Genomic DNA, 16989 nt, shown 5'->3' with positions numbered 1-16989 from the left:
GTGACACGTAGGTTATTCCTTTGATGGTATCCCACATGAACCTTAGGCTTTCTTCATTTTGTTTTGATCTTTTTTCTGATTGATTCCTTTCCAAAGAAGTGTTCAGGTATTCATCTTCAATCTCATTAATTCTGTCTTCCACTGCATCAATTCTGTTCCTTTGTCCTTTCAATGTGTTATCTATTTCTGACAATTTAATATTAATCTTCTGGATTTCTATCTGTAGATTTAGAATCATTTTTAATTTTTCATTTATTTTGTCAGTTTATTCTTGTATTTTCTTTCAAAACTCTTCTAGGGTTTTGTCTGTGTTTTCCTTGATCTGTCTCTCAATCCTTTGAAGATACCTAAATATAATTCTTCTGATTTCCTTATCAGAGAGTTCCAGTGCTGCTTCTTCCTCAGGGATATGTTCTGGGTCTTTATCCTGCTCCCTTGTTTCTACCACTTTATCTTGCTTCTGTGTGGACTGTGATTGTCTGTTGTCTCTGAGGCATTGTGGTGGTGTTGTACTTAGATCTTCCTTAACTGTTTGTGAAGAGCAGCTATGGGTGAGTCAGGCTCTTCATGGTGGTTGTTTATCGTTGGCCTGTTGGTGGAGAAAAATGTGATGGCTCTCACTCAGTGAGTGAAGCTGCAGGAGGTGTGGGTGTAATTGTCATATGGGTACTGTTGCTGTCTTCTACTCAGACAAAAATAACAACTGAATAACCATCAATAAAGTAATAGCAAATGGACAAAAAATACACTGTGTAATCACACAGGAACAGTAACCAAAAAAAGAAAAAAGGGAAGAAAAAAAAAATAAAACCTGCAATATCTGGGGAGAGGACAATAAGAGATTAAAGGTAGAGAAGGAAAATAATGAAGAAAAAATGGGAAAAATGCAAAAAGAAAAACAAGGAATGGGGTTAACCACGAGAAAGAAAAAAGAAAATTGCCACCAGGAACAGGGAAAAGAAGAAAAGCTGAGAACTACAACCTGGGAGGGGAAGAATAAAGAATAATAGTAAAAAAGACAAAAGTAATAATAATAACAGTAGTTTTAAAACAGACAAAAACAAACTAAAAAAGAGGGGGGAGGGGGGAAAAAACTGGGACAAGATGAGGCAGGGTACCTAGGCTCCATCTGAGCACACAGATGGGATAGAATTCTTGCTGGCCCAGAAGGTGGGTGGGAGTGAGGGATCGCAGTACCTCTTTTCACCAAGAGGGTGTAGGGTATAACTGTAACAAGGGAAATGTTGACTGTGGATCCAAGTAAAATGAAATCTGACAACTTCAATTTCCATTTGTCCAGGTCTGGAATGTCCTTGGGGTTCCAGGCAAGTGGAGCCTGTTCTTAAGTCCCTGGAATCTGGGAGAACACTTCCGCTTTAAATATCCTAAATGGTCAAGCTGCTTGTAAACATTCAAAACGGCTGTGCTCTCCAGACAGACAAAAGTCCATAATTTAGCCCGCCTTCCTTTTCACTGTTTTCCCTTTTGTTCTCCAGGCATCAGAGCAGTCCTCCGTGCAGTCCCTGGCTAGGATTGTTAGCCCTGATTTTTAGGTTAATTTTTAGGTCCTACCACCACTTGGCAAAATCCAAGCTGTCTGTGCCATCAGGATCACTGCCAGACTGCAGCTCTGTATGTCTCCTTTTTTGGTGTTTTCATGCAAATTCTTCTGCTACTTGGAGTTTAGTCTACTTCTATATCCTTCCCTTCAAGGCTCAGGGGTCCAGGATTATCTTCTGTATCTGTGTTAATTTAATTGGTTCCCCTTTTCTTTGCTGAAGAGGGTCTGTGCAGTCTTCCTGCCTATTCTGCCATCTTACCAGAACTGTCAGATGGATCTTAGCTGAAAGCAGAATACCAGAAAGATGTCTGTATGTTTTATTGGCTATGCAAAAGCAGTCAAATGTGTGGGTCAAAATAAATTATGGGTAACATTGCAGAGAATGGGCGCTCCAGAACACTTAATTGTACTCATGAGAAACCTGTACATAGACCAAGGGTCTTGTTACTCAGACAGAACAAGGGGATGCTTCATGGTTTAAAATCAGGAAAGGTGTGTGTCAGTGCTGTATCCTTTCACCATACTTACTTAGTCTGTATGCTGAGCATATAATCTGTGAAGCTGGACCAAATGAGGAAGAACCATTAACTACCTGCAATGTGCAGATGACACAACCTTGCTTGCTGAATTACTTGAAGTGCTTACTGATAAAGATCAGAAACTACAGTCATCAGTATGGATTGCACCTCAACATAGAGAAAACAGAAATCCTCACAAGTGGACCAATCAGCAACATCACAATAAGTGGAGAAAAAATTGAAGTTGTCAGATTTCATTTTACTTGGATCCATAGTCAGTGCTGCTGCATTGAAGCAGCAGTCAGGAAATAGATGTATTGCAGTGGGAAAATCTGCTACAAAAGACCTCTTTAAAGTGTTAAGAAGCAGAAGATGTTTCTTCAAAGACTAAGGTGTACCTGACTCAAACCCTGTTATTCTCAGTCACCTCATATGCATGTGAAAGCTGGACAATGAATAAAGAAGACCATAGAAGAGTTGATACCTTTGAATTGTGGTGTTGGCAAAAAATACTGAAGATACCATGGACTGCCAGAAGAATGACCAAATGAATTAACTCATTGCTTAGATTTAATAGTTTTTAGCATTTAACTGTATTTGCTTTATCTCTTTATGTGGGTGTTTTGTTGTTGAGTTTGTGTTTTTGCTGGGCCATATAAAAATATCTGTGAGACATCTTAACTCTTCACTTCTAAAAACATCAAGCATATCCCAAGAATGACATCCTCCAAATCATCATATCTAAATAAGTGTAATTTGCCACTATCATGTTAAATACCCACTAAGTGTTTAGAGTTTTTCCAGATGTCTTCAGAGCATCATTTTAGTTGCTTCCCCATCTACAAAGAGCAGGATCTAATCAAGGTTCATACGTTGCAAATTTTTAAGGGTCCCTAACTTCTCTTTCCTACCATTACAATAACTTTTCAATTTGAAGAGACTTGGCTAGTTCTTGTTGTTGTTGTTATGTGCTGTTGAGTTGGATCTGAATCATAGCGACCCCTCCTTGGGTTTCCGAGGCAGTATCACTACGGAAGTAGATTGCCCAACCTTCCTTCCGAGGAGTAGCTGGTGGGTTTGAACCACCAGCCTTCTGGTTAGCAGTCAAGTGTCTTAGGCACTAAGCTACCAGAGCTCCCTTGGCCATTTCTAGAAAGTTTTATTTTGTGGGAATTATTCATTTGGTTTCTTGAAGTGCCGTTAAACATTTTCTTCTGCCTTCATTTCCTGTTTCCTGTAAATTGAAACTAGGTATAATGGCTTGATTAAATTTAGATTAAAATTTTTTGACAGGGATATACTGTGTACTTCATATTATACCATATTTTGTTGCATCAGATGCTGTATCAGTTTGTTTTGTTAGTTTTACTGTGCTTGATCACTTGATTAATATGACTGCCACCTTTTTTTTTTTTTTTAAATACAGGTACTGTTTTCTTTTTGCATTTCAAGTAATCTGTGGGGTACTTGGTACCACTGGACTATTTTCAACAGCCTTTCACTTAATTGTTTTAATAATCATTGGTATTCCTTGCTTTATCCTTTATTTCACTGGGGATTGTAAAATGATGAATTTCTAATTCTTTCATTCCTTCTGTACTTATTAGCTGACTTTTCTTTTGAAAGAAGAATTGTCTCTCAATAAGTAGGGGCCAAGTTTCTCCTTAAAGGCGGTATCAGGGATTAATTTTTTCCTATAAGTACCAGCTTACAGAGGAAGGAGATGGTGTCACATTAGCATGCATTTTAAATTATTTCCAGATTAAAGGCAATGCATTTTTTAAACTTTTTGTAAATATGACATATAGTGTACTAAAAATCTTTATGAAAGCAAATTATCACATCTTTCTCCTCCCGTCCAAGTACTAACCAAGCCGAACCCTGCTTAGCTTCTGAAATCAGACAGTATCGGGGTACATTAAGGGTGGTATGGCTATAGACACATCTTTGTCTTGTGGAGTGGCTGGTGGGTTCAAACCACTGACTTCTTGGTCAGTAGCCAAGCACTTAACTACTGTGCCATCAGAGCTCATTTGCTTTAAAAATACAAGGGTAATTAGCTTTTAATGTGTTCATGCAATGGATTCAGAGATGTTAATGGCTGTTTGAGATGAATAATCAGACATCTTTGTTTTTTCTGTTTTACTTTTTTTTGTTGTTGTTTCTGTATATCCACTGGTGAAAATGATAAAATATTGAAGACTTAGTAATATCAGAGAGGTGTGAGGAGTTCACATACCTACTAAACATCCTAGAAAGATTATCTTTCAAGAGTAGTTTTGATAGTTTTATTTTATGGACACCATGTTGTTAGTTATCATCAAGTTAATTCCAACTCATTGTGACCCCATGTGTGCATAGTAGAACTGTGCTCTATAGGGTTTCAAGGCTATATTCTTTTGGAAGCAGATTGCCAGGCTTATCTTCTGATGTGCCTCCATTGGGTTTGGACTGCCAGGCTTTTGTCTAGTAATTGAGTGCTTAACTGTTGGCACCACCCACAGAATTCTTTTCAGACATAATTATTTTAAAAAACATTTCTGCTCTGCATCTGTCAGTAGTGTAGTGCCTAAGGCATTTGACTGCTAACCAGAAGGCTGGCAGTTCAAACCCACCAGTCACTCCTCAGAAGGAAGGTTGGGCAATCTACTTCCATAGTGCTACTGCCTCGGAAACCCAGGGAGGGGTTGCTGTGAGTCAGATCTGACTCCACGGCAGTGAGTTTGGTTTTTTGGTTGGTATGATAAATTAATTGCCTTTTAGAATAATTAATATGAGTTGAGAATGCTTGCTTTTTTGTCTTATTTGTATATTTTTTGTTGAGCAGAGTAAACATGAAAATATCTAATGTAGAAAAAAGGAGAAACTTCTTTTTCGTTCTTCCTTTGGGCCTGAAAATACAATTACAGGCTCTGTCGGTAGGTTTCTCAAGTATTGCTACTGACTTTCAATTTGAACTCAAAACTTTTAGCAAAAAAAAAATTCTTTAATGCAATTTCTAGTTGATGCACATCGTTCTATAATCTTCGGCCACTAAAGGCTAGTGAGAGGCCTGCCTACATGCTGATGTTAGAATTGGTCAAAAGTTTGGGAAGAGGAGGTATGTCTGACCTCCACCTCATAGGAATCAGCCTTGGACTGATGCTGATGGGGATTCTCTTTCCTCCTTGTGAAGGTCAGACACTACACCATTTTTATAATGAGATAGGGGCAAGAGTGGGAATTGATTTTGACCAATTATACCTTCAAGGCTCTAGATGTATGATTTCCATGGCAAGGCTGCAGAGTTCTCTGTAGATAAGAGTCTCTCATTCTTATCATTCTGGAGTAAATATTAGATGGTGTTTTTATTTTGCACAAAACATTTGGCTTTTGAGGCAGGTGCTTCATTCAGCCTTTGCTACTAGGTACAGCTGTAGTGTATGTTCCAGAATCTAAGAAGAATTGTGATAAATTTTGTTTAAAAATTGTCTCAGTAATATAACTAGTACCCTTATGCCTGAAAATGATTTATACTTAGAAATTCAGGTTCCTAGTTCCAACAAAAACATTTTAAACTAGCGAGAGGGAAAGGATTGGGGTTACAGCTATAAATTAGGATACTGGCAACTTTATCATCTCATTTGTCTCTCCCAGTGTGGAGTGAAACTGTAAGAATGTTGCAAATGAAAAATGTTGACCCACCTTACTTTTTGAAAGATTTTACTGTTTTACCTTCTAGTCTGAGGGTCTTATAGGTAGATTGAGTATGTGTTTGAGCAATTTAGTTAGAAGTTGCCTCTCAGTTTTCACTGTTCTTGTAAAAGTAATTCATATATATTTGAATATTTTTGGAGTTTAAAACTGACAGTACTGTGTGATATGTCATTTATCAGATAACATCAGTAGACAAACTAAAGCCTCTGTGATGCTAAGTACCCCTGTGCCACAAAATTCACATAAGACTCCCCTTTTGAGCCTTGTAGCAAATTAAGAGTGTTAGATGTTGGCATAAGGTAGCAACAGCAGTGGGGAGGAATTATGAACTTGACAGTGATGAACAGCAAAACTGAGATAACTTAGTATCCTATAGTTCATAGCAGTCAAGTAGACTTTTGTAAATAATTAGAAATTACAGTAAATATTTTACTATATACAAAATATTTTAGGTCTCAAGGGTTATTCAGCTTTGATGCTGTAGCATGAAAGTAGCTATAGACAAATGAATGTGTATTGCTATATTTTAGTAAAACTTTATTTAGAAAACATTTGCCAAGCCAGATTTGATTGTGGTTTGTCAATTCCTAGTTTAGAGACAAGTAGGAGTAACTCCTTGAAGCCATCGCTTTTATACTCCTGTGTAATGTTATACCTCAGTGATCACTGAATTATGACTTATATGTTCAGTATATTTAAGAATGTTTGGAAGTTGTAACAAATTACAGAAAAATTTTTATTCTACACTGTTTTTGAAAATGTATTGCTTAGAAGATATCATTAATGGCACACCTCATTATCAGATACTGTCTGTAAAAGTCTGTTTTGTACCTTTTTTTTTTTTTTAGTGAACCATATCTTTCAATGACAATAATCTCTAATAAATAAATAAGATGGTAGTGTTGGTACACACACACAATTAGAAAAATCCTGAAATCAGCACACATAGTATCTGTTTTGAGGAAGGACATACACAGATACCTAAGTAAGGTAAATGCTAATTTTTGGTGTGCTGCTCTGAAGCCTTTAGTATATATTATCTTAAGTGAAAGGATGACTTTTCACTTGCTTTGGTTTCTAGAACTCGTCTGATTTTTCTGGTTCTCTCCTATTTTATGTTAATCCCTCTGCCTGTGAATAAAATCTCACTTGAGGAATTTTTTTTTTCCTTCAGTCTTATAAAAGGTTTAACTTGATTTGTTTTGAGTGTATACATGTAGTTACTTGTAGTTCAGACATTTGGTTGATATTTAATCAAAGAAACTGAAAATGTAACTTACTTTTTCTAAAATGTCTTAACATTATATCTCCTTCAGCTTTTATGTTTTTTGTTCTACTGTTTCTTAAATGGTCTAATACTGTGTTTGGCTATTCTAAAGGCGAACAGCTGCTTGGAGAACTACAAGTGAAGAAAAGAAAGCATTAGATCAAGCTAGTGAAGAGATTTGGAATGATTTTCGAGAAGCTGCAGAAGCACATCGACAAGTTAGAAAATATGTTATGAGCTGGATCAAGCCTGGGATGACAATGATAGAAATCTGGTAAAATTACTACATCTTTGTAAGAACATGATTTTCAAAAAAAAATTTTAGTGCTGACTTTCCAGTTGAAAAGTTAGGCTTTCATTATCACTTTGTAGAAACTTTAATATTCTAGAAATCTCTTCTAATAATGTAGATGTAACAGGGAAAGTATAAACGCAACAACAGCGTAACACACTACCATCGAGTCAGATCTGACTCATAGCGACCCCTCCTTGAGTTTTGAGGCAGTATCACTACAGAAGTAGATTGCCCAACCTTCCTTCCAAGGAGTAGCTGGTGGGTTTGAACACCAGCCCTCTCGTTAAAAGTCAAATGCCTTCGGCACTACTCCACCAGAGCTCCTGAGCCACCATATTTTGTACACAGGTATACTCATTTATACATACACATATACACATTAGACTGATGCTTATTTTCTACCTGGAAACCTGTTATTTTGCTATCTAAAATTAATTATTCAGATTAAGAAAATTCTGCAATACCTGAGTAAAACACAAAACATTTTTATAATACAATGACAAAACTAATACAAGTATTATTTAATAAGCTTTCTGCATTTGATCTGTGAGGAATATAAAGGTAAGGCTATAAAAGTAAACAAATTTCCTTTTCTTTTTATCTTAGTGAAAAGTTGGAAGACTGTTCACGCAAGCTAATAAAAGAGAATGGTTTAAATGCAGGTCTGGCATTTCCTACTGGGTGTTCTCTCAATAACTGTGCAGCCCATTATACTCCCAATGCTGGTGACACAACAGTATTACAGTATGATGACATCTGTAAGATAGACTTTGGAACACATATAAGTGGTAAGTTGTTGGAAATAATTCCTAGTCCACTCTTCCTTCCCCAAAAAGTCTAGTCTTTTTTCTGTTGGATGGAGCTATAGATACTGAACTTCCAAAATTTGTTCTTACCTCTATAGTTTGCACTATAGCTGTATTGAGGCAAATTTACTTGAAGTAATCACATTAACTATAGTAAGATGAAAGCCATTGGATAATTAAGGTTTTACTCTTTGTATCAGAGCATGAAAAATATACTCCTGCATTTCTTAATGATTCAGGTGCTTATTTCAGACATTATTGATTAGAGTAATAACCACAAACATTTATTTAGAACCTTTATATGCATATTGACTTTCCTCAAAATGAGAAATTTTTCCTCAAAAATGAGAAGAAAGTGTTGCAAACATCCATTAATAATCAGAATGTGGAATGTACAGAGTTTGAATCTAGGAAAATTGGAAGTTGTCAGAAATGAAATGGAAAGTATAAAGATAGATACCCTAGGCATTAGCTGAAATGGACAAGTGTTGAGCCCTTTGAATCAGATAATCACGTGATCTACTACGCTGGGAATGACAAAGAGAAATGGTGTTGCACTCAATGTCAGAAAGAACATTTCAAGATCTATTCTGATGCTATCAATGATAGGATAATACCTATACACCTACAATGAGGTAGATTGACACAGTGCCTATAACTGTGGACTAAGATATAGCAAGGATTGTGAGGGTGGTGCAGGACCAGGCAGTATTTTGTTCTGTTGTACATAGGATTGTTCTGAGTTGGAGCCGACTCAGCGTTACCTGACAGCAACAGCAAGGAGTCCCAGTTAATACTACTACTACTAAAATTTATACCCCACCCACTAAAGCCAAAGATGAAAACATTAAAGATTCCTACCAACTTATGCAGTCTGACATTGACCAAACATGCCTTCAGGATTCATTGGTAATTATTGGTGGTTGGAATGGGAACACTGGAAAAGAGAAGCTTTGGTACTTGGAAAATAACGGCTTTCATGACAGAAATAATTGCTGGTGACACCAGCAATCACATAATAGAGTTTTGCAAGACCAACAACTTATTCATGGAAATACCTTTTCTCAACAATGTACACAGTGCATGTGCATGTGGACCTCGCTAGATGGAATACCCAGGACTCAGATCAGCTACATCTGTGGAAAGAGGCAATGGAGAAGCTCAGTATCATCAATCAGAACAAAGCCAGGGGTATTCTGTGAAACAGACCCTCAGTTGCTCATATGCAAGTTTAATTTGAAGCTGAAGAAAATGAAAACAAGTCCATGAAAGCCAAAATATGACCTTGAATATATGCCACCTCAATTTAGGGATCATCTGAAGAATAACTTCGATTCATTGGACACCAAGACCAAAGACCAGACAGGTGGTGGGATGACATCAAGGATATCATACTTGAAGAAAGCAAAAGATCATTAAAAAGACAGGAAAGAAGGAAAAGACCAAAATCTGTCAGAAGAGACTCTGAAACTTGATCTTGAGTGGAGAGTAGCTAAAGCGAATGGAAGGAATGATGATGTAAAAGAGCTTTCAAAGGGCAGCTCAAGAAGACAAAATACTGTAATGACATGTGCAAAGACCTGAAATTAGAAAACCAAAAAGGAATAATATGCTTAGCATTTGTTGAGCTGAAAGAACTGAAGAAAAAAATGGAGCCTTGAGTTGCAACATTGAGGGATTCTGTGGGCAAGCTATTGAATGACGCAGGAAGCATCAAAAGAAGATGGAAGGAGTAAACAAGGTCACTGTACCAATAAGAATTGGTCAGCATTCAACTATTTCAGGAGGTAGCATATGATCAAGAACCAATGGTACTAAAGGAAGAAGTCCAAGCTGCACTGAAGAAGGTATTGGTAAAAAGCAAGCCTCCAGGAATTGACAGCATATCCACTGAGATGTTTCAACAAACATTCAGCACTGGAGACACTTGAATTTATGCTAAGAAATTTGGGAGACAGCTACCTGACCAACTGAGTAGAAGACATCCATATTTTACCCACTCTAAAGAGATAATCCAACAGAATGCATAAATTATTGAACAGTGTCACTGTGGAAGTTAAAGTTATATGTCAACTTGGTTGGGTGGCTTGGTTTTAAGCTGCTGGGCAGCTGGTGGTACTTAGCATTCCCCACAATGAGACTGGCATTCAGCTTCATGGTGGAATCTGCCGTGAGCAGCTGAGTAGCTACTTTAGGAATGTGGTCTGCTTCCATTATACAGGGAGAATTGGGAATTGGGAGAACATCTCAGTGGATATGCTGTCAATTCCTGGAGGCTTGCTTTTTACCAATACCTTCTTCAGTGCAGCTTGGACTTCTTCCTTTAGTATCATTGGTTCTTGATCATATGCTACCTCCTGAAATAGTTGAACGCTGACCAATTCTTATTGGTACTTTGGGAATGGTCTGCAGCTTTTGGCATGCTTGAATCCTGCATGTACTTGAGTCCTCATTCAGCAGCATGTCATGTGGTCTGCTGATCTTGGGACTGTTAATGGGCTTGAATCAGTGGCCTGCCATGTGATTTGGTAATATTGGAGCTGTGCCTTTTCACTTGTCGACCATGGGCTTGTCAGCCTTAGCAGCCAGCAGCTGCCTGAGTGAAAAAAACCTCCAGCTTCAGAGGACTGGGAGCATGAGATAGAGCTGAAGCCCAAAGTTGAGGGCTTTCACCCAGCCCCTAGAGCCTGGCACTTTGCATTCGGACTTCTAGCCTCCAAAACTATAAGAGAATAACTTCCTGTTTGTTACAGCCATCCACTTGTAGTATTTCTATTAAGAGTGGCACAAAGTAACCAAAAACAATTACTGATATCAAGTGCAAGTTAACTTTTCCTGAAAATAATTCAAAAACAGTTGCCATCCAGTTGAAATTCAGTCTGGATTCAGAAGAGGGTGTGGAATGAGGGTTATTATCACTGATATCCGATGGCTCATGGTTGAAAGCAAACAGTACAAGAAAGATGTTTACTTGTATTGTGTTGTATCCAAATTTTGGATAACATTGCAAAAATGGGAATTTCAGAACACTTAATTGTACTCATGAGGAACCTGTACCTAGACCAAGAGGCAGTTGTTCCAACAGAACAAAGGGATTTAAAATCAGGAAAGTGTGTCAGGGTTGTATTCTTTCTCCATAGTTACTCAATCTGTATGCCGAGCATATAATCTGAGAAGCTAGTTTGTGGAAGAACACGGCATCAGGATTGGAGGAACAACCTGGGATATGCAGATGGTAACATTGCTTGCTGGAAGTGAAGAAGACTTGTAGCACTTACTGATGAAGGTCAAAGACTACAGCCTTCAGTATGGTTTACAACTCAACATACATAAAGATAAGAAAAATCTTCACAACTGGACCAATAAACAGCATCTTGATAAATTGAGAAAAGGTTGACGTTGTCAGGGATTTCATGTTACTTGAATCCAGTCAGTGTCCATGAAAATAGCGGTCAAGAAATCAAATGATGTGTTACTTTACAAACATGCTGTAAAAGACCTCTTTAAGGTGTTAAAGAGCCAAGATGTGTCTTCAAAGATTAAGATACACTGATCTAAGCCAGTGAGGTGCCTTTTTAATAGCCTCATATACATGAGAAAGCTAGGAAATAAGATGGCAGAAGGATTGATGCATTTGAATTATGGTGTTGGTGAAGAATATTGAATGTACCATGGACTGTTGTAGAAGAATGAACAAACCTGTCTTAGAAGAAGTATAGCTGGAAAGTCTCTTAAAAGTGAGAATGGCCAGACTTTGTCTCTTATACTTTGGTCATTCCCAAATGACCAAAGGACCATTCCCTAGAGAAGATCATGCTTGGTAAAATAGAGGGTCAGTGAAGAAGGGGAAAACCCTCAATGAGATGGATTGATGCAGTGGCTGCAACAGTGAGCTCAGACATTGTAAGGATGGTGCAGAACTGGGCAGGGTTTCAACCATTGTACATACCAAATCAAAACCAAACTCACTGACCTCGAGTCAGTTTTCACTCATAGTGACGCCCTTTGGGTTTCCAAGGCTGTAAATCTTTACAGAACCAACCTGCCTCATCTGTCTTCCATGAAGCAGCTGATGGGTTTGAACCCCGACCTTTTGGTTACAACCCAAATGCCTTAACCAGTACACCACCAGAGCACCTTCTTTTGTTCATAGGGTCGCTATTACTAGGATACAACTTCATAGCACCTGGCAACAACAACTTTTCTAAGTTCTCCGCAAAACCCTGTTAGCTAAGTACCTTGTTATTGTCACTTAACAGGTGAGAAAGCATACATAGATTCAGGAATTGAAGAAGCTAGGATTGGTGTTTCGGGTCCTATGGTCCTATACATTTTCTCTGCCCTACTGTCTTAATTCCTAGGGTTGCAGTAAGAAAATAGCACAAGTATGTGGCTTTAAAGAACAAAAGTTTATTTTCTCGCAGTTAGAGTCTGGAAGTGTCTACCATGCTGTTTCCTTCTGCATACATTGCGAGAGGAGCTGTTCTATGCCTCTGTTCTAGCTTCTGTTTTTTTGCCGGCGATCTTTAACGTTCCTTTGCTCCTCATAGATGTGTTTTTTACATGGTATCTTCCCCTGTGTGTCACTTTCTGTGTCTGTTTTTGACACCATTCGGAAGAGATTAGGACATACTCTACTCCAGAATTAAACTGGTAACATCTAGAAAGAAAAATCTTATTTCTACAAGCAAGGTCACATTCACAGATACAGGGATTAGCATTTCAAGATATCTTGGTACACAGTTTGATTCAAAGCACCTATGTTCCTGTTCCTTAGTTCCTCAGTCTTTTCTTGCTTTGATTTGTTCTTATCTTTTCTCATGATTACATGAGTTCTGAATTGATATTACCTTGGAATAATAATGGAATTGTTATTCCAATACCTTGGAATTGTTCTCTTCATCTAAAACCTTTATATAATTTATACCTTTTTGCCCTTTGATTAAAATGATCTCTGGGTACTTAGGATACTTCCTCGTTTGAGGTAGTCATTTCATTTTTCCTGTTAGCTAGCAAAGTTAATTAATAGAGCAAATGCTATAAAGTAGATGAATTACCTACCTGATAAGTTAACTTAAGAAATTTTCTCTTTCAGGTAGGATTATTGACTGTGCTTTTACTGTCACTTTTAATCCCAAGTACGATATGTTATTAAAAGCTGTAAAAGATGCCACTAACACTGGAATAAAGGTATGTGAACTGTAAGCACCATTACATTCAACATATTTTAAGCATTTATATTTTGTTTGAGGAGCTCTGGTAGCATAGGGCCTAAGGCACTTGACTGCTAACCAGAATACTGGTGGTTCAAACCCACCAGCCACTCCTCAGGGAAGGTTGAGCAATCCTACTTCTGTAGTGATACTGCCTCAGAAACCCAAGGAGGGGTCGCTGTGAGTTGGGGCTGACTCGACGGCACATAACAACAACAGCATATTTTGTTTAAGGTCTTTGGACTATTAAGGTGAGTAAGACCTGCTCCCATGTTCTTAAAGTATTAAGTGGGTATGTAATATAGTGTACCAAGGGCTTTTATAGAGGAAGTTCTGATGTACACAGGAGTTTTTCTAATTGTCTTATTATTTTAAAATATTAAGGAAGAAATTACGTTTCTGTAAACTTCTGCACTTTGGGTACAAAGTCTACATAATTTTGTTTTTAGTGTGCTGGAATTGATGTTCGTCTGTGTGATGTTGGTGAGGCCATCCAAGAAGTTATGGAATCTTATGAAGTTGAAATAGATGGGAAGACATACCAAGGTATGCTCTTTAAAAATTCATACTGTTTTTGAAGTGCATGTGACTTCTGCAGAATTAGTTATAAATTACATTTGAAGGCTTTCTTTGTGTCAGCTGCTTCATCTTTATTACTTGAGGATATAAAGAAACAAAATGGTATCTGACCTGTGCAGAGCATTTTAAGAGTACTGTGGTCACTAGCTGGGAACTGTTGCCAAGTTATTCTGGTGGCTAAAAATAGGTGGCGTAGTACCTAAGGCTCTTGACTGCTAACCACAAGGTTGGTGGTTCAAACCCACCAGCCACTCCTCGGAAAGAAGGCTGGGCAATCACTTCCATAGAGATACCGCCTTGGAAACCTAAAGAGGGGTCACTGTGAGTCAGAGACTACTCGACGGCACCTAACAGGGGGCCAAAGTGCAGTGTAGCCAGATCTAGGCTTAGAGAGAAACTAGAGGCTCTTTCTAGTGATGACTCCCCAGTTTTTTGGGGGTAGGGTGTAGATAAGGAGTTGAATTTAGAATTTGAAAGCCATTCTGTTCCTTTAATCCCTCTCAGTTCCTTTTGCTTCCTAGCTTTCCCATCCTGCTGCCTTGGGGATACATTCCCCCAGGGATACCATCCTCCTTTCCTGATCTGTGCTCATTGCTCTTTGTTACCCTTGCACTAATAACTTATTTACAGGTTATTTCCTACATTTCACATAACTGTATTCTGTCTCTTTTTTATAGTCTTTAGAGTAGAGACTTTCACCCTGCTTCCTTGACATGCAATAAACTACTGTCATTCAGCAATCTGCATTCTTCTGTTGCCACTTTAATAGACTTCTAAGTGCAAAAGTAGCTTTTCCTCTGAGAACTGACATTGCCTGTTCTTGTTGCTCTGATTTCTGAAGTCCATTCTGACTGACTCCTGCTAACATCCTAACTTCTGTTGGCTTGCTAGGTCACTTCAATATCTGTATACGTAATCAAGTTATCACCGAGGCATCACTAGTGCTTGACCACTTCGTCCGTTTTTGCCTCATCTTCCTATGTCCACATACTGAAATTTAACACCATTTTATTTTCTTAAACAATTGCCATTCTTTTTATTTCCAGCTATTTATTTTTTTAGATCAAGACTTCAGTTCCCTTGATTTTTTTCTTTTCCCCATTGTGCCACTCTGTCACGGCTTCATTTCCCTTATTCCTTAAAGCCTTTGTCAACAGCTCTGTCATCTGTATATTTAGCTTCATTATTGCTTTGATTTTTAGATATTATTCTCTTGCAGATCCCCAGTTCTGTGAGTATCAGTGCAAACCAGAAATACTGTAAGGCTGCTCAAACTCAAGTAGGAAGTTTTGTGGGATGATATAAATAACACTCTTTAGGGTCAAGCATGTCTGACTTTTAGCTTTATAATCTTTAAGACCCCCAGTATCTTTGATTAATGATTGATGAATAGTGCCTAGGATTAATGATGTCATATGGGTTTTTTTTTTTTTTTTGAGAAATGTGAACTATATGACAGTGCTTGGAGTGTATTGGGTATTATACACCTATTTCTCTCTCTTACCTCCAGTTTTGTTTGAGATTGGTGCCACAACAGTTTACTTCAGATTTTAGCTGGGCCCACAATTTATAGTGCTCATTCAAGTCCTTCTCTTAAGTCCTGTTTCCTTTCTCTTAGAAAATTGATTATTTGGTAAGGAAAATAACGAAACAAGCCTGAAATCCCTTAAGTTTTGCCATGTTGCTAAAAGAAATCCTTAACCTCTTACCTATTATTGCCAGTTTCTCTCTGTTCTTCAGTGAAGAAGAATCCTTTATTCTATTCAAGGTGAATCCTTCCATCTCCTGGGACATTTACCCTTTGTTGTTATTATATATTGTTACACATAGCAATCCTGTGTATAACAGATTGAAACACTGCCTGGTCCTATGCCATCTTCATAATCCTTGCTATACTCAGCCTATTGTTGCAGCCACTCTGTCAATCCATCTCATAGAAGGTCTTCCCCTTTGCTCATCCTCTACTTTATCAAGCATGGTATCTTTCTACAGGGACTGGTTCCTTCTGACAACATGACCAAAGTAGGTGAGATGAAATCAGGCCATTCTCACTTCTAAGGAGATTCTGGCCGTACTTCTTCTAGTACAGATTTATTCATTCTTCTGGTAATTCATGGTGTTTTCAGTATTCTTCTCTAACAATACAATTCAAAGGCATTGACTCTTCTGCAGTCTTCCTTATTCATTGTCCAGCTTTCACATGCATATGAGATAATTGAAAATATCATAAGTTAGGCACATCTTAATCTTAAAACTGACATGTTTACTTTTTAACACTTTAAAGAAGTCCTTGCAAGAGATTTGCCCAGTGCGATATGTCACCTGATTTCTTAACTGCTGCTTCCCTGGGTGTTGATTGTGGATCCAACTGAAATGAAATCTTTGACAACTTTAATCTTTTTGCTATTTGTTATGATGTTGCATATATCTCCTGGATATTTACCCCTTTTTCTACATATTCACTCTTTCCCCGATGGCTCCTTGCAGTATGAAAGCATGTGTGGAAGAAAATGAGAACATTGTAGCACTGTATTGCTTCTCATAATTTACATGTTCTGTTTTATTTTTTATTGTGTGAAATTTTTAATATTTTCACATGAAAGACAGAGAGCTTAAGTTTGCTTGTGTCCATTAGTAAGGGTGAGCCTACTGTTCCCATGTGTTCAAAGCCAAAGCCATGGAGAAGCAAACAAAATTTTCAAAGGCAAGAAAATACCATGTCCCATTTCTAGCTTGCTTTTTTTTCCCTTTTTTTTTTTTTTTTAATTGTGATTTGGGTGAAGATTTACAGAGCAAATTCACTCTCGATACAGCAGTTCACATATACTTTGTCTCATGCCATTGACCACAGTTTACCACAATGCAACAGCTCCCCTCCAACTTCCTCCCCATAGTACCACTTGCCAGTGTCCATCCCTCCATACTCTCCTGCCCCCTAAGCTGTCTCCCAGTGCATAAGCTGCCCTTCCTTCTCCCATGATTGTTCTCTCGAGGGCATGTGTCTACTTGAGGTAAATGTTTAACTCACATGCCTGTACTTTGTTTGGCTGGAAA

At 38.0% G+C, this 16989-nt stretch overlaps 1 protein-coding gene across 1 annotated transcript in view; it reads left to right on the top strand.

Moving 5' to 3' along the window:
- The window catches only part of METAP2 (methionyl aminopeptidase 2), a 44153-nt gene that overhangs the window by 19547 nt on the left and 7617 nt on the right, over positions 1-16989 (top strand). Inside the window, exons 5-8 of the mRNA XM_007949762.1 lie at positions 7155-7316; positions 7944-8125; positions 13239-13333; positions 13806-13902. Of these exons, the coding sequence (XP_007947953.1) occupies positions 7155-7316; positions 7944-8125; positions 13239-13333; positions 13806-13902 (536 nt within the window). The remainder of the gene's footprint in view (positions 1-7154; positions 7317-7943; positions 8126-13238; positions 13334-13805; positions 13903-16989) is intronic.

Source organism: Orycteropus afer, unplaced genomic scaffold, assembly GCF_000298275.1.
Source record: "Orycteropus afer afer isolate SDZICR_OR568_19922 unplaced genomic scaffold, OryAfe1.0 scaffold00253, whole genome shotgun sequence".
Classification (NCBI taxonomy): domain Eukaryota; kingdom Metazoa; phylum Chordata; class Mammalia; order Tubulidentata; family Orycteropodidae; genus Orycteropus; species Orycteropus afer.
Note: the sequence above shows the minus strand (reverse complement) of the source record. Positions and strands in the feature narration are given on the sequence as shown.